This window comes from Gobio gobio (assembly GCF_949357685.1).
Source record: "Gobio gobio genome assembly, chromosome: 5".
Classification (NCBI taxonomy): Eukaryota; Metazoa; Chordata; class Actinopteri; order Cypriniformes; family Gobionidae; genus Gobio; species Gobio gobio.
In genome coordinates this window covers 14,216,395-14,242,971 of record NC_137101.1, presented here as the reverse complement: position 1 = coordinate 14,242,971, position 26,577 = coordinate 14,216,395, and the positions used below count along the sequence as shown (strand labels likewise).

The 26,577-nt window shown below is 37.4% G+C and overlaps 1 protein-coding gene across 1 annotated transcript in view; it reads right to left on the bottom strand.

Annotated features, from left to right (window-relative positions):
* The window catches only part of tmem178bb (transmembrane protein 178Bb), a 121,995-nt gene that overhangs the window by 37,862 nt on the left and 57,556 nt on the right, over window positions 1-26,577 (bottom strand). Inside the window, exon 3 of the mRNA XM_079816955.1 lies at window positions 21,561-21,674. Within this exon, the coding sequence (XP_079673081.1) occupies window positions 21,561-21,674 (114 nt within the window). The remainder of the gene's footprint in view (window positions 1-21,560; window positions 21,675-26,577) is intronic.

The window sequence follows — 26,577 nt, the reverse complement described above, 5'->3', positions numbered from 1 at the left end:
GAAAAGTTTGCATGCAGATTTGCAGACACAAGCTCACATCAAATTGGGTTTGTCTGACAAATGCTTAGTGACCCATTTCGCTTAGTGACCCATTTCTTTTTCAATGCTGTTCAACAGACAGATGATGTGGGGAGGGGTGTGAATTAAAAAAAAAACATTTTGGGATAACGGTCATGGTAAAATCCTCTCTCTGTTCAGCTCCTTACTGAGCCAGTCTGCTGCAGTCTTACCCCAGTGGCTAATGCGAGTTCCTGTAACAAGCATTTAGTGGAAGCGGGCCAAAAGGTGATCTCACGAAATGACCTTTGACAAGTGAGGTGGTAAAAAAGGTGACCGTGACTGATGTTATGCTGAATAAGCTTGCTGAAGCTCCCTGCTACTTTATTTTAAAATGCTTTTTATTTTATTTTATGTGGATTTTTAGATTTAATTTATTATTTTTTTGTTTTATTTATTTTATATTTTATTAGATTAGTTCAGTTATAGAACCATTCTTAATTTGTTTATTCATCTAATTTGTTCCGGTTCCCTAATTTGATTGGCCAGGCAGCATTCCAAGAATGCTGATATTTAGAAAAGTCTGGGATGTTTGCATCATTTGTCTGTGTTTGCAGCCTTCCAGACCAGATTATGTGAGTGGTAAAGAGTCAGCTTTGTGTGAATATCTTTTATTTCAGTCATTCCAGGATCACTTGAATTTCAACGAGAGAGAAAACAATATAAGAGAATCTCTCTCCTGCCTCAGTCGTCACAGCAGATATTCCTCAAATGAATGAAGTCAGTGTAGAAATGTGAACAATGCAGTTTAGTGACAACACATTGGAATCTTTTTAAACCAATTCTTTTGAGTATTCACTTTTAAAACAGCATTTCATCTATATATTCATTGCATCATGATTATGCTGTTGCTCCTAGGCTAAAGGTTGTTGAATTTTAATGAGCATTAATGTCAGATTAAGTAGGGTGTTGAAGTGGGTGTTTTGCACCCTGTTTAAACCTTTCAACACCGTGGCAAGTCTCCGGCAGGCGAAAGCTAGCGTCGGGATTTGATCTAATGACAGTAAACAACAGTGAAGCATTACAAAACACAGTGGTGTGAAATTCTATGTGGCAGCCAGTCACAGCAACGTAAACCACCTCCTCTTCTTTTAAGTCTAAATTACTTTGGGATTTGCCAGGCAGTGGACCGAGAGACTGTGCAATGTGACTAACCAGATTACTGCTGCACTTAATGGGGGAAGATGGAGCCACGAGTATGATGGTGATATTGCTGGAGAAAGCACAAAGTGAGTATCAGTTTTGAGAGTTGAGTCATAATGAGGCAGGGTAGAGGAATTTATCTTCACTTATGGCGTTGCATTGTTGGTCAACTCAGTCAGTGAATCCTTGAAGCCAAGGATCTTATTTGTGAAAAATACACAAGTTCCCTGTCAATCATACTGGAATCTTGTAATTTTCCAGTTTTACATATTTTACTAATATTCTATTAGCCGATACATATGAAAGTCTGTAGAAATCCGCAGAAGTATATTTGGGTATTTGTGACCCTGGACCACAAAACCAGTAATAAAGGTCATTTTTTAAAATTTATATTAATAAGCTTTCCATTGATGTATGGATAGGATTTAGGATATGTATTTGTATTTGTTAGGATAGAACAATATTTGGCCCAGATACAACTATTTGAAAATCTGGAGTCTGAGGGTGCAAAAAATCTAAATACTGAGAAAATCGCCTTTAAAGTTGTCCAAATGAAGTCCTTAGCAATGCATATTACTACTAATAATAACTTTTTGATATATTTACAGTAGGAAATTTACAAAATATCTTCATGGAACACGATCTTTACTTAAATGATTAGTTCACTTCAAAATAAAAATTCCTGATATTTTACTCACCCCCATCTCATCCAAGGTGTTCGTGCCTTTCTTTCTTCAGTCGAAAATAAATTACGTTTTTTTGAGGAAAACATTCCAGGATCTTCTCCACATAATAGACTTCAATTATCCTGACAAGCCTAATCAAGATATTGGTTTTGGGAACACACCATTGGCAGGGCTCAATCCGAGGGGCGGGATAAACGGTTGCCTTTCAAAATCCCTCTGCACGCAATAGGATAGTGCTACAACCAATTAGAGCAACAAAGAAAGTGAAGCAGAGCTAGTTGATAGATTAAACTTTCACCGTATCCGGTCGCCAAAACTCCGAACACATCTTCCTTTCTTAAGAATGTCTTCAGTGCCGTTCTTTGTTCTTTTCTCAAAGAAAAGCTTAACTCCAAGTCTTCCGCAGTCGCGGCCAAAGCCGGTTCGAAAGGCCGCTGTTCGGCAGCTTCTTTGTTTACAATTAGCTTGTTTACAAGGTTACGCCCACCCACCGACTCTAAACACAATGTGATTGGCCTGACCAGAGTTCGTTTTTTTGCAAGCCAACGGAGAGTTGCTAGACTACCCTGGCTGCAAATAAGATTTGCTGCCGCTAGGGTGCGTCTAGATTTCTAAGCTAGACTTCAATGGCAACCAACGGGTTTAAGGTCCAAATCAATGCAGTTTCAAAGGGCTTCAGAGGCTCTGAACGATCCCATCCGAGGAATAGGGTCTTATCTAGCGAAGCAATCTGTCATTTAAAAAAAAGAAAAAAATGTATATACTTTTTTACCTCAATTGTATATTGTGCGCTGCTCATGCGGAGCACCACCGATTGCATAATCAGGTCGGAAAGGTCACGCTAGACGTAGGCGGAAGTACATCATTGACATCGTTGTTTTACCTTTTTTTGCTAAAGGACGTTTGTATTAGTCTTTGCATGTGCGCTTTGTAAACACGCCACGTCTAGCGTGACCTTTCCGTCGTAATTATGTAATCACTGTCGCGCCACAGAGCAGCGCAAGATGAGCAATTTAGGTTAAAAAGTATATTACTTTTTATTTTAAATGTCCGATCGTTTCGCTGGATAAAACCCTATTCCTCATCTGGGATCGTGCAGAGCCTCTGAAGCCCTTCGAAGCCCTTTGAAACTGCATTGATTTGGACCTTCAACCCGTTGGTTGCAAGTCTATTATGTGGAGAAATCCTGGAATGTTTTCCTCAAAAAACTTTATTTCTTTCCGACTGAAGAAAGAAAGTCAGAAAACATGAGCTATCCGACAACTTTCCTTTCATTTAGAAATATGTCGCAGTGGCATAGTCACATAGTCAAACTGGCTTCCACTAAACGGTTGAGTTTGAATCTGAAACATTTTTTTTTTTACAGCCACTCTAGGTAGAAAAATGTGACGATCATTTAGAAGGACTCGCTGACAAGTGACACATTTATTGATGAAGATGATCAATAAGAGGAGATGGCCACAGCAGGATCACAACAATTGCCATCAAATATCTCATATCCAGTGTCAAATTTCTCCAAAGGGCTCCTTCACAGCACTGTACATTGTGTTCTGCCAGCCACATTTATCTCATGAATGAAAGTCATGAAGTTCAACGACTGAAACGGTCACATTTTGAGAGTTGGGGATGATTCTCATAATTACTATGACAGCGTAATGGCCCTCATCTATGCTCAATTCATTATACTTTCCTATATGCTATAATCAGCCTTAGCCGCAGAGCTGAAGCGCATCCTTAGCACCTATTTCTGTGGTGGTTTAGCAACAGCTTTTCAGTGCAGAACTGAATTACGACCCCGTCACAATAAAAATTAAGATATTTATCAATTAAAACCAATTTATAGTACACCGAAGTGCTCTGGTGCAAACAAACATCTCATTTATGGAAAGGAAGCACTCCTGTTAGTTGTGAGAGTGCATGAACTCTTGGTATGCCATTAGAGGTAATGCACAAGCATACCTTTACATCATTTTACATTCATAGCATCAATGAACTACGGCGCTAAAAAGCATTTTTATTAATGTTACTCATGTTCATTCTGAATTTGTGTTTTTTTTTTTTTGGCTTCTAATAACAAGAGGACCATTTTGAGATTACTTTTTAGGGTGCTTTCTCACCTGAGCGTTTGTTTCGGAACCTGGTGCATTTTCTCCATTGGTTCGGTTTGTTTAGGCATTCATGAACACGGCAATCGTGCCTGAACAAGGAGGTCTCATGCCCGATTGCAAACAAACTCTGGGATGGTTCGCTTGAGCTGTGAAAGCAATCCGACCCAACGGACCAAATGGTATTATAATACTTAACGGGAAATGTGCCATATAAATAGCAGTAGTGTCTGATTCTGTGAGTGAGAACATTAGTTATAACAGTTGAAAACCAAAATAGCACCTCTTCATCTTAAAATGTTGTGTAATTGCGCTTCTCTATGCGAGAATGCTGTCCCGATGAAGCCTTGATTCCTGCTCTACATTTGTATAGTGTTTGTGTGTGTCTTAACACAGTTAACCTCTAGACAGCGCTGGGAGATCCAGAGAGAGCGTGTTTGAATTTGCTGCAGTATAAATATGAATGTAGTATATAATTTAACAGCGGGAATGACGGCTACATTCATATAGTGTTTGTGTGCCTCAACCGTTACAAATAAAGCTACAATAAGCTCATGGAGCAAAGTTGTCAATCATCTTGATGAGGACACAGAGGTGACTAATAAGAGGACATTTGTACTCGCATGTGACTTGCGTGAAAACATTTTGGTACGCTTTGAAATGTTGCCTTGTGAAAGCGAACCGAACCAAGAAGAAAATGCAACGTTGTAACAAATAAGTCCCTGTTTCGGAACAAAACAAACAATCTACAGGTGTGAAAATGCCCTTAAACGATTAAACTGAAATTGAAGACAAGAACTTTTAATGTTTTTTGAAGAAAACAGTGGTGACTGCTCATGCAAAAGTCACTGCCATGATGCTAGGATGTTGTGGGTGGTTTCCAGGATGTTTTTTTGATGGTTGCTAGGATGTTGAAATGTAGTTAGTGTGTTCTTAGTGATTACGTTCCAACTCAAGTCAAGAGCTCATATCTATGATATCTACGAGATTTTATGCATCTCTCTCTTTTTTTTCAGCCATTTTTTTTTACCTACCTGGTATAACATTTTAAATATGAACAGAAGTAATTTTATGAGTTCATAAGGTCTGTAGCATTTATTTGTGCAGGATGAGTTACGAGCTGAAGTTTGATGTTTAGGCTTGTTGGTTTATTCTCAAAACCATGAGCAAAAATAATAGTAATGCTTGATGACACTTAAAATACCTTTCATCAACAAATAACAACCATTATATAATTATTTAATTACACTGTAAAAAAAAAAAGAAAAAAAAAAAGACTGGTAACATTTTACTTAGATTGTCCACTTTAGACATTCTAACTATAATAACTTTGTAACTACATGTCAACTTAGTCTATTTAACCGAACCCTAAGGCCGTGTGTCCACCAAAGCGTTTTAGCCAGTTGAAAACGCTAGGCGCTCTACTGAAAACGCCTCACTGTGGGCGCTTGAGAGCGTTTTGGCAGGGCAGCGTTTTTTTTTCTTCAGTTGAGACTCTTTGCTTGTTATGATACGGAATATCCGCGGATGTGTACTAGTATCTCATTTCACAGATAGTTTGTTTCTGTATTGATTCTATATAAAAATGCAGATACAATGTAAAGTATTTGCTCTGGCTCTTGTTTAAAATTATTTTGTTCCGTTATTATACTGCCTGTTTTCATCAGTTGACGTTGTACAAGCAGAATGTGGCAGTTGGTCGTTGTTGTATTTGTCCCGCCCCTCCTTCACTGTGATTGGATGGCTGGGTGAAAAGTGACAGTGATGAGCGCTGCGTTTTGCTCAAAGTTGAACATTCTTCAACTCTCGGCGACCAGTAAAAAACGCTTGAGCGCTTGAGCTTGAAATACTCGCTCAGCGCCTCATTACACTCATGGTGTTCTAAAAACACGGCGCTCCTATTGAAAACAATTGAATACGCCAGCGAGCTGCGTGAAAAAACACTTTGGTGGACACACAGCCTAACAGTCTACTACAGTCTACTAATACTCTGAGAGTTAGTTGACAAGTTACTTATAATTAGTAGAATGTCTAAAGTGGACCAAAGTGGAATAAAGTGTAACCAAATTATTTTTCGAAGTTAAAGGGTTAGTTCACCCAAAAATGAAAGTAATGTCTTTCATAGTCATGTGTCACTTTCATAGTCATGTGAAGAACCTAGGAGTCATTTTCGATTCTGAATTTAGCTTTGACCGCCAAGTTAAAAGTGTTGTGAAAACATCGTTTTTTCAGTTAAGGAAACTGTCGAAATTGAAATCCATCCTTTTAAATAAGGACTTAGAGGTTGTTCTACATGCCTTTGTTTCGTCACGGCTGGATTATTGTAATGCTCTTTATTTTGGCATGAATGAATTTCTCGTTGCTCGTCTGCAGTACGTTCAAAACGCTGCAGCGAGAATCTTAACAAAAAACAAAAAATGGGATCCCATAACACCTACATTAATATCACTTCACTGGTTACCGGTGAAATACAGAATACAGTACAAGGTATTAATGTTTGTCTATAAAGCATTACATGACCAGGCTCCCCAGTACATAAAGGACATGTTGATCCCTTACCAACCCCAACGCCAACTGCGCTCCTCTCAGAGCATGCTGCTAACTGTTCCACGGTCTCGCTTGAGGCGAAGTGGTGATCGTGCCTTCTCTGTCGCTGCTCCTGCTCTGTGGAATGTGTTACCCTTATATATTAAATCCTCTCCAAGTATAGATATCTTTAAAACAGACTTGAAGACTCACCTTTTCTATCAAGCTTATGGCATTTGATTAGGTCTGAAAACTATGAGAAATTTTATGTTCTTCTTGGTGTTTTGTTGTGCTGTTATTTGATGTTGGTACGACTTGCATTTTATTTTTATATGTGTTTATATGTTTATATGTGTTTTTTACTGTTTTTACCAATTATGGACAGCACTTTGGTCCATTTTAATGGCTTTGAAAGTGCTATAAAAATAAATTGAGTTGAGTTGAGTTGAGTTGAATGTAATTTATCACTCACCCATATGACGTTCCACACCTGTAAGACTTCTGTTCATCTTCGTAACACAAATTAAGAAATTTTTTTTGAAATCCGATGGCTCAGTGAGGCCTGCATAGGCAGCAATGACATTTCCTCTCTCAAGATCCATTAATGTACTAAAAACATATTTAAGTTAATGTGAGTACAGTGGTTCAATATTAATATTATAAAGTGACGAGTATTTTTTTATGCGGCAAAAAAACAACAACTAAATAACGACTTATATAGTGGTATCCGATTTGTTATCACTATCACACAAAACTGCTTCATGAAGCTTCGGAGCGTATCGAATCGTCGAATCATGATTTGGATCGCGTGTCAAACCGGCAAACTGCTGAAATCACGTGACTTTGGCACTCCGAACCGCTGATTCGTAACGCTCCAAAGCTTCATGAAGCAGTGTTTTGAAATCGGTTATCACTATACAAGTCGTTATTTCGTTTTTTTGCCGCACAAAAATTTTTCTTGTCGCTTTTATAATATTAATATTGAACTACTGTACTCCCATGGACTGATTTAAATATGTTTTTAGTACATTAATGGATCTTGAGAGAGGAAATGTCATTGATGCCTGGACGCCTCACTGAGCCATCGGATTTCAACAAAAATATCTTAATTTGTGTTACGAAGATGAATGGAGGTCTTACGGGTGTGGAACGGCATGAGGGTGAATAATAAATTACATTATTTTCCTTTTTGGGTGAACTAACCCTTTAAAAATAAAACAGATCAATGGAGTTTTACAAGAAAATACTATTTCAGTCTTTCTTTCTTGCCAATTGCGAGTACAGTAATGTGTGTGTCTCTCTCTCTCTCTCTCTCTCTCTCTCTCTCTCTCTCTCTCGCTTTAAGAGAACAAGCAGTTTGGGGGTTGCTGAGCCAACACATGGCACACCTCCAACTTCCTTCTTTTACTCAGACAGTTTCAGGCGGTCTACACACATACTCGGTTTCTCACCCTGCCTATCCCAGGAACATTCATATCTGTGCGCTTCTTTCTAAGAAGAGAATGGGACTGTTGCAGCTCTGGAAAATTCAAATTAAACTGAATATTACTGCTGAACTGAGGCATGTCAAAACAAACAGGAACATGCCTGATGGATTTTTTCATGTATTTAGCAGTCTGGTCCTCTCAGGAGGGCAGAGGGCTCAATTATGTGTCACATGAAATGGATCTTGAATTATCCTGCCTTAACACAACCTTCCATGTGTCAGACCTACACTTGATCAATGCCAGGCTCCAAGGTGACAAAGGACATGATGCTATAAACCATTTAAAGTCTGGATTTGTTTGCATTAAATATGCTGTTTATACTCCAAAACCCAGCAGACATGACATTGAGGATAGTACTGTTACACTTATTTTAAAATCGTGAGCTATGTAAATACTGCACATCAAAAATAATACGAAATAATTTGATGACCATTTATTTATTTAAACTCTTCCTTTAAATATTCTATAAATATAATAAATATAAATATAATATAATTTTATACATAATATACAGAGTAACTTATCGTTAGCCTCATAGCATAATTGCCCAGATCATATTTGGCCAAACAATGACTTAGGCAATTATGCTATGAGGCTAACGTTATTATGAAATATTTTGATGACCGTGGACTACAGTCATAACAGTCATAAGTCTCACGGGTATGTTTGTGGCAATAGCCAACAATAGATTGTATGGGTCAAAATGATCGATTTTCCTTTTATGCCAAAAATCATAAGGATATTAAGTAAAGATCATGTTCCATAAAGATATTTTGTAAATTCCTACCGTAAATATATCAAACATGTATTATTATTAGTAATATGCATTGCCATTGACTTCATTTCGACAGTTTTAAAGGCGATTTTCTCAATATTTAGATTTTTTGCACCCTCAGATTCCAGATTTTCAAATAGTTGTATCTCGGCCAAATATCGTCCTATCCTAACAAACCATACATCAAGCTTATTTATTCAGCTTTCAGATTATGCATAAATCTCAATTTCAAAATATTGACCCTTATGACTGGGTTTGTGGCATGGGTCACATTTATTTATTTATTTATTTATTTATTTATTTATTTACACTCTTATTTTAAATAACCTTTTGATGCATACATGGTGTAGTTTATGAAATAATTTGGCATGACCATTTATTTAGTGAGTCGTTGTTTTTTTTTAAATACACTTGTATTTTAAATATACTATAAATAAAATTATTTCATTATTTTTATTTACTTTTTTATTCATACATACTGTAGAGCGTAGTGTAAAAGTCTGAGACAATACTGAAATCAAATTTAAACCTGGAGATATTTTAGGATTTCCAGAAATGTAATATTTCAGCTTCAGTGTGGCTGTCATTAATGCAAAAGTTGGATTTACCAAACACTAAAAACATTTTCTTATCCAGTTTTGTAATTCCATATTAGCAATAGAAAAGTCTTTCACTATAGTGCTCTAAGACATTTTGACCCTTCTATTGCGTGCTCAGTCCTAAATTATTAATTTAGGTGACTGGGCACCCCATAGTTACTTACTCATGCTTACTAATATGTTGATTGTGACAGACAGCGTTGCTCCGGGGAGAGCAGCTTTTACTTTAATGCAACGCTGTAAGCCTTTGTGAGATGGCCTTGCAAAGAGGGTAAATCTGATGTCGAAATGCAAAGTACTGCTTGGCTTTCCAAGGACTGGGATCTAGAGATTTGAATTCTCGGGCTAGTTAGTCATCATTGTCACTACATGCTTGGAGGAATGTAGTTGGTTTCTTGCTCAGCCCCCTCCGAGGCAAAGCTGAAGAGAATGAAGCTATTTTTTGAGGCAGAGAGGAAACACTCATGCATAGCAAAAAGACAGATTATCCATACAGACAAATATAGAGATGTATCAGGTGGATTAACGATAGTGATTATGCTCAAAACGCGCTGCCAAGCACGCTGATTTGATGAAACACGGTTTTCAATCATTGTACTTTCTGTTTAACAAGCAGTTCTCTTTTAGTCCTCCACTTTGTTTGTGGACTTGCATGCATTTGGTCCTTTGAGTACAAATGGTTATGGATATTACATATTTCACCCCAAAGTCAAAAAGAAAAGGCATTTTTTTTTAAATGCTGAAAATACAAAATTCTTTAGATTTTGGTGTGAAATATGACCTGGACATGTTTTCACAAGATTACATATTCAAAGTGCAACCATACACCACTATATAAGATGTGAATGGATTTTAATCAAGCCATGAATGTGGTGTATACGTGCACACCTATTTTTAGGTCAGACTCCAGGGGAGAAAATATTCTCTTAGGCCCTTTGAAGTGCTCGATACATCCCTTACTTTCCACCACGTCAGTTGTGGAAGGACCATTAGAGCGTTTGTCATTAAACTTCTCCCAGTGAAGCGCTTAATGAACTGAGAGCCGCAGCTCCAGTCCAGCAGTTCAACTAATCCAGGAGAGTCTCTATGGATGCCATCACCTACAGCAACAAAGCCAGAGGCTTTTCTCTAGTAGGCATATTCATGCTCAGATATTATGTTCTCATCCATGCCTACCTTTTTTTTAATTGGCTACAGTCCTCTGTTCTCTTGTGTGAGCTAATCTAGAGGACAGGAAGTTCTCCCGGTGGAACAAGAGGGATTTAGGGACAGTTCCTGGATCAGTAAAGGACGTCATCTATAGGGGCAAGCAACAGTGACCACCCACTTTTCCGCAGCATTTGGTGTGGTGTCATGTCTGTTTAGATTTTGTTCATGTTTTCATGTACTTAGTTTGTTTATTATGTCATGTCCTTTATTTAGAAGATCATGTTTATTGGTTCATGTGTTTATGTCATGTGATCTCTGCTTCCCCTGTTCATGTGTCATGTTCTGATTGGTTCATTGTCCTGATATCTTGTTCACATTCTTGTTGTTTCATTGGTTCATGCTCATTAGTTCTACCTTGTCATTGGTTGTTTAGGTCATGTGTTCCCCATAGTTTTGTATTTAGCCCTCAAGTTAGCCATGTTTGTTTGCCGTGTATTGTTTTCAGTATCTGCTGTTGGTGAGTTTTGTCATGTCTCCTCATGCTCAAGTCAGGTGCAAGTCTGTTTATGTTAAAGGGGTGGTAAAACACGATTTCACTTTTCTAACTTTAGCTAGTGTGTAATGTTGCTGTTTGAGCATAAACAACATCTGCAAAGTTACAACGTTCAAAGTTTAAAGCAAAGGGAGATATTTGCTTTTAAAGAAATCAATTTCTAAGGACTACAGCAAACGGCCGGTAGGGACTACAGACATTCCTCCAGGGTTGCTGACATCACCAGTCACAATATTTACATAAACCCCTCCTCCAAGAATATTAAATAAGGGGGGCGAGGCCATTTTTATTGCTGTGGGGAAGAGTTATTGTGAGTTAGTAGGCTGGAATGTTGTTGCCGACGAAACGCAGTTATTTTCATCCGGATTGCACGTCCACTTTGTTCAGCCTTCCTAAACGTTACATCCGTATGTATATTATGTATATGTATATCCGGATGTATGTCCCATTCATTTTTCTTTCCACTAGGATTAAAAAAAAAGAGTTCTAAGTCATAACCAAACCAACCAGCTGTGGGATGAATCACGGTTTTACATTTCATTTAAAGCCAAAAGGTATTTGAAAATCTGAGAAAACGCTTTTAAGAGCTAATGAACTACGCATCCCATTGCGAACGACATAGTCGAATCAAAATAGTATGATATAAAACTACAAACTTGGAGTAATTTATACAATATAATACAATATATTTGACATTTCTAGCAAACTATTTAAATGTATACATTATGAGAGTGTAGTAAACTGATTCGATTATCATCAGGCGGTTGCTTTGTTATGATTGGTTGATTTCTTTTCAGGATTATTGTTACAGTAGATTTTCATATTTTCATCATTTTTTTTATTTAAGCCCCCATGAAATCAAAATGAGAGCTTTGTCAAACGGAGCCACTTTTAAAATCTGCCTCGATTTCATTTTTCTGGAAAAACGGACTACAAATATTGATGACTCATCCTGAACCAGATTTTTGTCCAATAAAATGCTCACAGGATTTTCTTTATGTCTGTAATATACCTAAAGTATATTGGCTATGTTTTTAAAAAAAAGAGACAAGCCATTTATATAAACTATGTCGCTGCCAAACTTCCTGCTTCAGTAGGAAATGTATCTAAAGCTGATTTCATGGCGACTTGAAGTTGTTTTTTTTTTATAAAGTTGAAATCACTGACTTATACAGAAGCATACATCATCACCTAACATATTTCAGATCTCATGCTGGGTCTATCAAGGTTTAAATGTTATTGTTAAAAATGTCTTTATGAAGACAAGTACTGTAACCCTAGATGTATTAATGATGGAAGAGAATCTCAAGGATACAGCATTTGTTTGCATTTGAATTGAAAAGCAGAAGAAGTACATGGCCAAAAAGGCACGGTGGGTTCAAATGCTTGACCTTGATGGCTCCTACTGTATACTTCTACTCTACAGAAAGAAATCTTATTGTGATTTTAACGGTAAAAGACTGTAAAAATGCTACGGTTAAAAACAATTTACTGGTGAACAGAAACTGTAATAGATTTAACCTTACATTTAACAGTAAAATACCATAAAATTTACAGTTTTTGGAAGGGAAAAATAACAAGTTGTTGTGTAATTTACAGTGAAAAAAACGTAAATTGAAATTCCCAGAATTCCCTGCGTGACACTTCGTTGAAATAACTGTTTCTTCTTAGTTTTTTCTAATCAGTTATGTACTTTAGGGTTTTATGTTACATTTAATGTTGATAAATTAATGTTTATTTCGGTTATTTACTGTAAATGTAACTTAAATCTGTTAAACCTAAAATGTTGCTACCATATTTTTTACGGTAAGGTTCTGGCAACCACAGTTTCCGTTTTTTTACTGTAAATTTTACAGGGATTTTTTTTTTTAGAGTACAGGCTGCAGTGTCACCATGTTTTATCTCGTCACATTTAATTCATGACCTAATTTAATCTGCAAATACTAAACACTAAAGCTTAGAGGGGCCAAAGAATGAGTCAGTGTCCTCTATTTGACTGAGAGAGGGAAAAAGAGCTCGATTTATTTGAAAACACTATAATCTGGCCAACATTTTTTCACTGAAATATAGACAACAGCTTTTTGTGTCTGTAAGATGCCACCATTATAGAGGTTATGCATAGCGAGTTTAATGGTGAAGTGCAGATTTTTTTTAATGGTTTACCATTGTTAGAAATTCAGTTCTTTGTATATGTAATTGAATTGCATTTTTAGGCAGTGCAAGAATATTGCCTACATTTTAGTATGGAGATTATTCTCTGGTTTTAAACTAAGTCCCCATCTTTTGGCACTACAAGTGTAAACAGCACATGCAATAATATGGCAGTTTTCTTTCCATCCGAGCTCAGAGATCAAAGTAAGCTGCTGATTCGTGGCCACCGGGCAACTTCAGCTCGGCCATCCACAGACTAATCACTAGGCGGCCGTCTGACAGATTACAGCCCTTCTGGACGCAGCGGTCACAACCAAACCCACAGGGAACTCTGGTTAATCTGAAATGCCCTGTGAGCATATGTGTAAAGTCAATCGATCTAAAGCTCTAAGCTTTGCTCGTTTTATTCAATTTTTTCCTGTTAATTTACAGTCTGTTGATTGTATTACCCATCAATCATTCAGGGGGGTGTCGAGGCGGCGCAGTCTGCCGTTCAATTGTCAGTTGAAGATGTGGTGCAAGAGTGTGGATAATTGTGAGTCAAAATGATGCAGTCCCTAAAACTGGCAGGACAAAGAACTCGCAGTTTGTAATTAATAGCAAAGGGATTATCGAATGCATGCAACAAAGAGGCTTGAGGATTTCTCTGCCGAAATGCTCATTTTTAAGAGACTATTTTTTAAGAGTTTTGTCTTGCTAGTAATTAAAATAAACTGCATTGTTTAGGTTAAAATAAACTGCATTGTTTAGGTTTCTATAAACAACTCCAAAATGACCAAGGTTTTTACTACATGTTTATGCAGCAAGGTTATCTGGTACAGAGAGGATTACGGTTGTAAATAAGGATTTGAATAATATGAATATTACGGCAGGCTGTTTGGCACCTGATAATGGCACATTTATTTACCGCTTTCTCACGTAGAGGTGGTTTTCATCCATATAACATCCCTCCAAGGTCACTTTTGCAATATTAATAGACTTTTTATTCTCATTAGCCAAGGATTTAGTCATTATTTTGATTCAGGTGGAAGTTGTTTCTCTAAAAACGGGGAACAAATTTCCAGTGTGGTTCATCTAATCATCGTTCTCATCCTAAAACCTTTCAAATGTTTCTGTCATCTACCAAAATGAAATAATCTTAAACTTTTTTACTCAACATGAAAACAAAATGTACCATATTTGTTTTTGTGTACATGTTCCATGGTCTAACAAAACAAAAAAAGAAATCAAGCCCTACTGTCATATAAAAAGCACTTTCCACAATCCAATAAATTCCTGTTGGACAGAATCAAGTCCTGCCCAAGCGGCCACTTGAGTGACAGGTGGATTGCCACTATGGTCAAGCTAGGCGGGCGTGGTTTCAGCAACCAGGTACCTTAGCGTCCGGGAGTGACGCGCTACCAAGATGGCGATGGTCAGCTAAGCTCTTCAGAAACCTATGGGTGACGCCAGGGACACTACGTCCATATTTTTTTAGTCTATGGTCCTGTTCGACATTTTTTTCCCATTAAATAGCTTGCTTACATCACATTACAAAAGTGAAATATGTCGCAAATACCATTTCATGTGGACTTCACCCTCTGCTCTGTCAACATGAAATTACATATACTGTTCTTTTGTGCATCTCTGCTCCTTGACGGTTGAATGAAAGAGGTCAACAGAAGATCAGAGTCTCTAACTGTCAGAATGGCTATTGACGGCTCACCTAGCACGGAGGAAAAGGTCTCTCAGCTTTGAAAGAAAATATAATGATCATGGATGTCAAAATGCCAAATCGCAGTTGAGAGATTTCTCGACAGCCTCCTCCTCTGGTGTGCGCTGTAATGGTGTCCTTGTTAACGTCAGGCCCATCATGGTTTGCATGATGACACTATTTCCAACTACCATTTATTAATGCCTGAGAACATGGAAATGTCATATGTAGGGGAGATTAAATCAGTTGTGAATACTGTGGTCACATTCATAGTACAATAAATACATAGGTGGTTAATGTTTAAGTAGTCTAAATGTAAGTACAGAGATGATGCAAATTGCTCAATCCCACCTTAATAGTGTCTGATTACAGCAGTGTCAATTAAGTGCAATTCATTTCCTCTGCGTATCCCACTCTGGGGTAAAGACTAAATTACCGCTTAGGATGTTAGTATGTCATTACAGGTCCTGTTTTTAGCAGCGTCCCAAGACAACAATCATCAGGCTATCAAACTAATGCTTTGTGTAAGAAACGGCTTCAGTGAAGGTTGTACAGTAGCTTTAAAGTATACAAAAATAAGAGCTGTGTTCATTTAGTACGGAGTCACTTTCCATGAAATCTCTTAAAATACCTTTGTCTGCCATTTATAGTGCCATTATATAATCTTCATTTTAGGGCTGCCACTAACGACTGTTTTTATATCGATTAATCTATCGACTAATTTATCACAATCATTTTCAACAATTTTACTTAAAAATTTTTTATTTAACTTGCAACGTTGGCCTTCAGTAGTGTACTATAAAAAAGGTATAAATATAAACAAGCCCATGACAAAATGTAAAACTAAAAGAGTAAAAATGTAAAAAGGTACAAATTTGTAAACCAACATAACAAAAAAAGGGAATATCAGCAAATACTTTTTATATAGAATAGTGTTGTCACGATACCAAAATTACGACTTTGATACGATACCAGACTAAAATACCTCAATACTGATACTGAATCGATACCATGGCAAACAACTGTAAAAGTAATTGAATAATATTACAGAACTTACTATTAATTGTTTTAGGGTTAAAAAAACCTAAAAACTCACTTGGCCGGCATGTTCCTGCCCTGCCCTGCCCTGCCGACTGCGTTTACCCGAATACTCCCCAGGACATGCATTTTTACAAATTTTTGACCATTCAAACCCAATAATCTGCGAAACTGGCGTCGCGATCTTTCTGAGTGAAAGGCGTGTGCGTCCACATCCCGGCCGCGCCGCACTTTTCTGTTGCGTTCATTTTCCTGAGCTGCATGTATAAATTTGACTGTTCTGCTTCCATTTTTTTAGTGAACGGTGGAAGCAGAGCTCACACACACGTCCTCACTCCTGCTGTCACACATCGACGCAAATTAAAGCTACACTGTGTAACTTTTTTAGTTTATTCTTAGCTAAAAACACTTAGTTCTTTCAAAAATATATGTGCTCATTAATGTATTTTTACTTCTTTCAAGCAATAAAGTATTCTCGTAAGTTTATAATATGCCATTGAAAATACATACGGGTGAGGGGTTCGAATGCCGGTCGCCATGTTGCCCCTCCATCTTGAAAGTACATTAGCCAAAGAGGGACATACCCGTAAATTCAAGCTTCGTCTTTCGCGTTTTAACACTCGATGGCACCGTGTCGAATGTGGACGAGGTCGAACTGGAAGCCGTGTTAATCTTGGACTAAATCGGCCACCGTAGGAGTTAAAACGAAATCGGAATTGAAAGGAACAGAAACTAAAATTAACTGGATGGTCATATACAAGTTCACCACTAGATGGGGGAAAATATCACACAGTGTAGCTTTAAGGAATATTGCTCTTATTAGAGTGCTGTCATTATTAAAGTACCGGTACTTATACAATTACATATCGTACCCAACAATCGACTAATTAACAGCGTCGACGCAGTCGATTGTATCGACCAATCGCGACAGACCTACTTCATTTGGTGCTTTTCTCGGCTAATAATGTACTAATATACTGTATGTGATTTTATTTGCAAGTTTTAAGTGCGATTTATTTGTGTGATTTAATTGAATTAATCAGCATGTAATGTAATTTATTTAATTACAATAATAATAAATAGATTTTTTTATTAATTTAAAAGTATTGATAATGATTAATTGCATATGTGATTAATTGTGATTAATTTGCATATGTAATTTGATTACATGAACACATTTGTAATTTATTCATCTAATTAAAATCTGTTTAATTTAGAAAAATATTGATTCATGTGATTAACCGCATGATATTTGCAAATAATATGGTCATATTCAGCATATCATGTAATTAATTTGATTACATAAATACAAATTTTAATCGATTGACCCTAATAATAATAATAATAGTAGACTAGCTTTTTTTTTTTTTTTAAATGTGTATCCAATGGTTGCCTCTCTTTGGTCTATAAGCAGCACTATAAGCAGTTTTTAAGTTGAGTGCACTGAGATCTGGAGGATTTGGAAAACCAAGATCATAATTCGCCTCTTTGGGCACCTTTACGCATCACGGCAGATTATTTCCTGTCATGTTCATTGACAGCTTCCTGCTGCTCATTTTTGGTGCTTCCTTTTGATCTTACAAAACCCCTAAGCTTCTGAAGTTACTGAACCAGGCTGTCTTCATCCAAAGACGAAACGTCCAAAAGCATTTGCTGTGTTGAGCTGAATACACTGTCCATCGGTAAAAACAAGAGATTTTTTTGGCTTCGCTTTCATATTCTGCATAATAGAAGTAGCGTCTTTTTTTGTGACTTTCTTGCTGGTATAGTCGGTTTCCTGGCGTGTTGACTGACGGGTACAAATGAGTGCTGTGTATATCCCACAGCCTTCTGAAGTTTTGCTGATGTCACTCACGAGCAGATAAGCATTATGAGAGCGCAGAAAATGTTCTACCTCCCTTTGTTCAATTACACACACTTTATGAAATGTCAGGTCTGGCTTCCCATCTGAGAGAAACACGAGCAAAAACAACTCGAATACGAGCTTTACCTGTTCTGTTTATTCTAGGCATCACAACAAAACACAAGCTTTTATCGAATACCTTCAACACTGGCCGGGTCAGACATCTTGTGATCTTGTTGGGCCCTTTTTTTTTTGGCAGTGTTGGTTCAGACACATTTCCCAGACAGTACTAGAGTAATTTACTTCTCAATGTCCACTAATGGAGAGTTCTTGATCTCCTGACCTCTCTTGGCCCCCAAAATCAATATGGCACTCAATGGAGTCAAAGCCATAAAGGCCATGTCTTCTGTTAATTCTTTTTTCTTTTTACCATTTAGGTTTGCCTCACCACAGGAAATGACTTCATTTATACTGTTTGATTTGTTGGAGCAGCTGTGTAAGCTGTAATAAGAACATTACACATCTCAGCCTGACCTTAACCAAGAGATTGACTGTTCCACATCTTTCTTTACAGTATAGGTCAGAAAGCTTGAATCAAATGACTCGTTGAATGTGCCCTGGGAGACTCTAAATACCGTGTGAACATGTTCCAGTCGAAGCTTAAGTGTGTATGAGAAATGTGTGAACTAGATACGGTATGCCCAATATAATTATCAGCCGATATTTTAGTTTTTTCTTTATTTTATTTATCGATGTCTGTTGATTTTGGATATATTGCATGCTTATTTTCTCCATTTTTAACATTTAACTTTGCAGTCATTAAACCCTCACTTAAAGTTAATCTATAAAACAATAATAACTCAAAATTAAATATAATCTTAAAGGGATAGTTCACCCAAAAGTGAAGATTACCCCATACTCAAGCCATCCGAGGTGTATATGACATTCTTCTTTCAGATTAATACAATCGGAGACATATTAAAAAAATATCCAGGCTAATCCAAGCATTATAAAAGCAGTAAATGGCAGCCCAAAATTTGAAAAAGTGCATTCATCCATTATAAAAGTAATCCATATGGCTCTGGGGGGTTAATAAATGCCTTCTGAAGCGAATCGATGGGTTTGTGTAAGAAAAATATCCATAATAACACATTATAAAGTAAAATATCTAGCTTTCAGATCACCTTCCATATACAACTTACGAAAAAAGCGTAACGATGACGTCAGATGTAGAGTAAGCGTTTTGAACTGCGAAGGCAGTCCGCCAAAAGCTAGATATTTTACTTCATAAAGTTTTAAATATGGATATTTTTCTTACACAAACCCATCGATTCGCTTCAGAAGGCCTTTATTAACCCCCCGGAGCCGTGTGGATTTCTTTTATAATGGAAGGATGCACTTTTTTGGGCTTCAAATTTTGGGCGGCCATTCACTGCCATTACAATGCTTGGGATAGCCAGGACACAAAACCAATTGTCATCTGAAAGGAGAATGTCATATACACCTGCCTTGAGGGTGAGTATATTATGGGATAATTTTCATTTTTGGGTGAACTATCCCTTTAAAACCAATTTTAAAATGTTCGGGGTCGGTATGTTTTTTTTTTTTTTTTTTTCATTTGGAAAATTTAAGCTTTTCTTCATGAAAATTATAATAAATGCTTCTTGAGCATCAAATCAGCATATTAGAATGATTTCTGAAAATTCAGCTTACATGAATAACTTACATTTTAAAATATATTAAAATAGAAAACAGCCCTTTTTGAATTGTATTATCTCACCATATTTCACTTTATTTTTGATCAAACTAATGAATCCTTGGTGAACATAATAAATGTAAAAAAAACAAAAAATTATAATAATACAGACCCCAAACTTTTGAATGGTACAGTACATTTATAATTAAAACTGAAATGTAAAACTAAAAAACTAATAACTAAAAAAACTTAAAACTAATTTTAGTATAGAATTGTAATATCAGCCATTTATTGGTTACAGTTATATTATGTCATGTTTTTATATTGTATCAGCCCATATTTTAACATAAACTTTTAACATAAACTCTAACGCTATGGTTTAAAGTTGAGTCTTGCAGGTCTAGGGTACATTTCTGATATCGAAATGTAAACAGAATCATAGGTTCACGTGAACCAGATACTGAGCAAAATAGAAACCGTGAGAAATGTTTGGCGCCACAGAGATCTTTCATCTGTTGCACTTGACTGCACTGAGAGCTCTGTATCTTTCCTGCAGTGTCATTTATGCATCTCTGCTTTCATAGCCCTCCATGTTAGAGCTTTGGAAAATGAGGAAAGCGAGAGAGATGGAGGTGTAGATACTGGTGGGTTTTGGAGTTAAAGGAAAGGTGTCTCTCCAGTCACCTGACAGAGGCTGATCTCTGCAGCGCAGTGGAGTGTGACCACATGACAGTTTGAGGGCATGCTGTATCTCGCTCGTTCTTCTGTCCGTGATACACGGCAGCTTCAAACCACAATCACATCTCTTAAGAGGGTTTCAAGCAAGCCAATGCTCTCCAAGGAGAGGGCCTTTTGTGCAGATTTACACAGTCCCCACTCAGTGTAAATTTTGTAAACTGTAGTGAAAACCATGTGTCACAACTATGGCTGTCAGCCAAAACGGAAAGAGCAGAAGAGCTTGTTTTACTGTAGGCTTTCTCAAACTATAATTCTTGTTGAACTAATGAAAATGTGTTCCTAAAGCTAAATCTGGCAAGATGAATGCAAAACAAAACTAAAATAAATGCCTAAAATAAAATGATTACAATGGATTTATTTCATTCTTTTTTCTGGCATTTGCATTAAATACATCTTGTGAATAAAATTACTTTGGAAGTTAAAATATGCTCTTAAAACTCAAAAATGTCTTTAGACTTTTGATCTATGTCTCAAGTGGAAATTTTATTTAATTTTATATACACTGTTTATAAATAAAAGTAATGTTAAGTGAACTATTAATGTGTAATTATTAATGTAATATGTTTAATAATATTTTATATTTAAACAGTAATAAACTTGATGTGTAATAATTATTTTATTTTATCATTTAATATATTTGAATAATAATTCATTTTCTAAGCACACTGCTTATACATAACCATTCATATTGTTAACTATTTATGTGTAATATTTGTTATATTTTATTTGGCAGCAAAATTGATTTATGAATAGTAAATATATCTTTAATAACCAAACCCTCAAGGGGTGGCTTGTGTAAAACTTTGCGAATAATGGGTTTTACAGGTTTGCTGAGCTTCCTGTGGATAGGATTGTATACTAATGGCCCTCTCTCTGTATTAGAGCATTTTCCCACCACTTCTCTCTTAATTTCCATTTTGGGGAGGGTGGAAACAGGGCAAAAGTGGGTCAACGAGGTACGTCTGACTTTGAGATATGTACCCTACTTTCTCTTTCCACAAAGCAACAACAAATCCCCTCATCCCTATCTTTAGGTCTACTGAGAGCCTGCCCGAAATAAATGAATGAAATTGCAATGAGTTGTGTTACAACTTCCATATCTGGCTTTGACTTGACCTTAGCAAGTAGGGTCTGAGCAAATGAGATCACTAGGCTGGGGATGATTACTGTTTGTACTGTTTGCAAAGTGCTTGTCTCAGCAGTAATGGTTAAAATATACTCTGATTTGTACTATGAATGTAACTTCTAGTCTCTCTCCCTCTAATCACAGAAGTAACATTTAAATGCATCTTCAAATGTAAAGGTAAAGCCATGTACTCACGCAGAGAGTGCCATTCATCTTGACGTATGGTCTTGGTGATGTTGTAAGAGAGATTCTTGGGTATTGTTGCTGAGGAATAGTGGTACTTGATATAGGAGCATCTTGCAATGGACCCTGCAAGAAGAGAAGTAGAAGAAATGTGTTTGAGTACTAGTAAATTCAGTTTTCTTCATGGATGAACAGACAAAGCAGAAATTAATCGTGTTTATGCTGAAATCATAAATCATGTCTAATAATGCTGACAAACAGTGTTGGGGAAAGTTACTTTTAAAAGTAATGCATTACAATATTGTGTTACTGCCTAATTACATTACCTAGGTACTTTTTATGGAAAGTAATGTGCTGTGTTACTTATTCTTTTTCTCACGTGGCGAGTCTCGCTTTCTTCCAGGCCTTGCAGGTGTTTAACGCAATTACTTAAACAACATATGCTACATAACATTTTTAAAATCAGATATTATTATATTCTGACCACTTCAAATAATTCCCGACGCCTAGAGCTATGTATACAAAAGATCTCATAACATTACAGGTTATATTACCTACTGTACCACTCTATTTATTGAAAGTTTAAAGTAACACGTTTTGGTACTTTTGTACTTTTTGTCTTCTCCCACGCACACATGAGTGTGCATGTCTAAGTAATTTGTTACATTTATATAGCGCTTTTCTAGGTTCTCAAAGCGCTTTACACATAAGGGGGAACCACCACCAATGTACAGCATCCACCTGGATGATGCGACGGCAGCCATATTGGGCCAAAACGCCTACCACACACCAGCTTATTGGTGGAGAGGAGACATTGGTGGAGTGATGAAGCCAATCAGGATAGGGGGATGATTAGAAGGCCATGATGGACAGAGACCAATGGACAAATTTGGCCAGGATGCCGGGGTTACACCCCTACTGTTTTCCGAAGGACATCCTGGGATTTTTAATGACCGCAAAGAGTCAGGACCTTGGTTTAACGTCTCATCCGAAGGACGGTGCTGGTTACAGTATAGTGTTCCATTACTATGGGGCGTTAGAACCCACATAGACCACAAGTTTAGCAGCCCCTGCTGGCCTCACTAACACCTCTTCCAGCAGCTACCTAGTTTTCCCAGGTGGTCTCCCATCCAGGTACTGACCAGGCTCAACCCTGCTTAGCTTCAGTGGGAAACCAGACTTGGGTTACAGGGTGATATGGCTGCTGGTTAGTGACTGTGTTATGGAGAACAGAGAGAATTTTAATTCTTAATTTTTGAAGAAAAAAAAAATTGCAAATGAATTGAAGTAAAAAGTAAAAAAAATAAATAATAATTTAAGTAGCTCAAGTATTAGAGGGTAAACTTATACTTGTTACATCAAAAAAGTAATCTGATTATGTAATGCATGTTACTTGTAAAGCATTACCCCAACACTGCTGACAAATATAACAAGAAACCATCAGTCAACTTATCGCACTGACAAGGAGAACAACAGTAGAGGATGTATTGATTTCCATGGAGATTTCCCAGATATACATCCCACACACTCCTGCTAGAGATTTTCATTTCATTCCACTGTATTTAGCGCGATCAGAATACAAATCTTCATACCTTCGCCATTTTTTTCCCTTTTCTCCTTCTCTTTGAGAAAGTACAGATCCCATTTTTTAGCATCCCGGGGAGCTTTTTCAACATTTACAAAGTTGTGCGATTGTGTTTCTCTTTGTTTCTAATCAAACAGTGGTTTCCTGTAGCTTGTCACATTTGAATTCCTTCATTTTTCTTCCGTGTATTTTGAGGCTTTTTGATCGACAGCATATCTCTCAAGCTTTGAGGAATGAGTTATGCAGCCTTGTGTCTGAAATTATTTCATTTGGGAGCACTCTGAATCGCGTTTGAGAATGATGTGGCCTTTAAAATAAGGCCTGCACACATCCTCCCCTTTAGACAGGAAGATGATGTGCTCATGTGTCTTCAGAGCTCACGCACATGCACTGATCAGCAGTGAAAAAGGGCTGACAAAGATAATGATACATATTTCTGTGCCATAACGGTACACGCCAGCAATCATTCCAGCTTGCACTATTGTCCAGGATATCATTTCCTGTTGATTATGAAACTCTGCAGATAGAAAATGCAGCCCGTATCATCCAGAAAAGAGAATTATAGTCCCAATGCTCTACTCTGTCATCCATTATCTCCTTCTTCCAGGAACCACTAGACCAGCTAAAATCTATGTTGTGTTACCGGGGGAAGTTCTAGTGTCACATTGATTAAAAAATCATTAGTGTCACAAGTTGAGAATGGATATGCTTGCAGTGGAGCTCTACTAGTCTCATTGGTCATAAAATGTCGATCCAACACGTAACCACATTTTTATTTATATATATATATATATATATATATATATATATATATATATATATATATATATATATATATATATATATATATATATATATATATATATATATATATATATATATATATATATATATATATATATACAGTGAGGAAAATAAGTATTTGAACACTCTGCTATTTTGCAAGTTCTCCCACTTAGAAATCATGGAGGGGTCTGAAATTGTCATCTTAGGTGCATGTCCACTGTGAGAGACATAATCTAAAAGAAAAAATCCAGAAATCACAGTTTTTTAACTATTTATTTGTATGATACAGCTGCAAATAAGTATTTGAACACCTGTCTATCAGCTAGAATTTCGGACCCTCAAAGACCTGTTAGTCTGCCTTTAAAATGTCCACCTCCACTCCATTTATTATCCTAAATTAGATGCACCTGTTTGAGGTCGTTAGCTGCATAAAGACACCTGTCCACCCCATACAATCAGTAAGAATCCAACTACTAACATGGCCAAGACCAAAGAGCTGTCCAAAGACACTAGAGACAAAATTGTACACCTCCACAAGGCTGGAAAGGGCTATGGGGAAATTGCCAAGAAGCTTGGTGAAAAAAGGTCCACTGTTGGAGCAATCATTAGAAAATGGAAGAAGCTAAACATGACTGTCAATCTCCCTCGGACTGGGGCTCCATGCAAGATCTCACCTCGTGGGGTCTTAATGATCCTAAGAAAGGTGAGAAATCAGCCCAGAACTACACGGGAGGAGCTGGTCAATGACCTGAAAAGAGCTGGGACCACCGTTTCCAAGGTTACTGTTGGTAATACACTAAGACATCATGGTTTGAAATCATGCATGGCACGGAAGATTCCCCTGCTTAAACCAGCACATGTCCAGGCCCGTCTTAAGTTTGCCAATGACCATTTGGAAGATCCAGAGGAGTCGTGGGAGAAAGTCATGTGGTCAGATGAGACCAAAATAGAACTTTTTGGTCATAATTCCACTAAACGTGTTTGGAGGAAGAAGAATGATGAGTACCATCCCAAGAACACCATCCCTACTGTGAAGCATGGGGGTGGTAGCATCATGCTTTGGGGGTATTTTTCTGCACATGGAACAGGGCGACTGCACTGTATTAAGGAGAGGATGACCGGGACCATGTATTGCGAGATTTTGGGGAACAACCTCCTTCCCTCAGTTAGAGCATTGAAGATGGGTCGAGGCTGGGTCTTCCAACATGACAATGATCCGAAGCACACAGCCAGGATAAGCAAGGAGTGGCTCTGTAAGAAGCATATCAAGGTTCTGGCGTGGCCTAGCCAGTCTCCAGACCTAAACCCAATAGAGAATCTTTGGAGGGAGCTCAAACTCCGTGTTTCTCAGCGACATGCCAGAAACCTGACTGATCTAGAGAAGATCTGTGTGGAGGAGTGGGCCAAAATCCCTCCTGCAGTGTGTGCAAACCTGGTGAAAAACTACAGGAAACGTTTGACCTCTGTAATTGCAAACAAAGGCTACTGTACCAAATATTAACATTGATTTTCTCAGGTGTTCAAATACTTATTTGCAGCTGTATCATACAAATAAATAGTAAAAAAAAAATCTTACATTTTGAGTTCTGGATTATTTTTTTTTTTGATTATGTCTCTCACAGTGGACATGCACCTACGATTACAATTTCAGACCCCTCCATGATTTCTAAGTGGGAGAACTTGCAAAATAACAGGGTGTTCAAATACTTATTTTCCTCACTGTATATATATATATATATATATATATATATATATATATATATATTAGTGCTGTCAGTTAAACGCGTTATTAACGACGTTAACGCAAACCTATTTTAACGGCGTCAATTTTTTTATTGCGAGATTAACGTTCTTTTTGGTCTAACAAACTTTGTAGTTTTTTCACATGCTGTTGCAGCAACTAGTAACGTTAGAAAAACTACAACACCACTCCGGATGTAGCTAGACCGGAAACAAAACATCAGGCACGCTGCGGCTGCCCACACTTGTGGGCCATTAAAAGAGTAGACGTGGATGGCAAGCGTGAGACGCCGAAATGAGAAACGTATTATGCCATGGTTTAACTCAGGGGTCTTCAACTAAAAGTGCTTGTCTTGAGCGCTGCTTTCTGCTCTGGTGGTGCATTCACACCGGACGCAAATGAAGCGTTTTGCGCGAGTGATTTAAGTCAATGCAAAGACGCAAATAGACATTCTGCGGCGCGAATTAAGCGGCGTGCATGTCGCGTCATTCGCGTCCGGTGTGAACGCACCTGCATGCTTGACCGCGCGTCTGGGTCTGAACGCAACAGTGAGCATTGCAACGTTAACTGTTTCATTAGCCTACGTCAAAAGGCTTCGCGGTCCGGATTTGGACCGGAGTCCGCTAGTTGGCGACCCCTGGTTTAACTGCACTATAGGCGGAGTCCTAGTTTACCTTGCATGTGCACTTTGTAATTTTATTTTGTATCACCCTGTTTTGATCCCTTAGAAAGGGCTGTTGAAGGGGCTGTTTGTGCAACAAAGTATTTTTTTTCACCCTTTTATTGATGGACAGTGTTACATTGTGTGAGCGATTATTTGCTCCAAGTGTGAATGACTGCTTCAAGTGAGAATGTTGGTGTGAAATCGAACACTACAGTATGCCAATGTTGTTTTCAATAAAACAAACATTTGAACA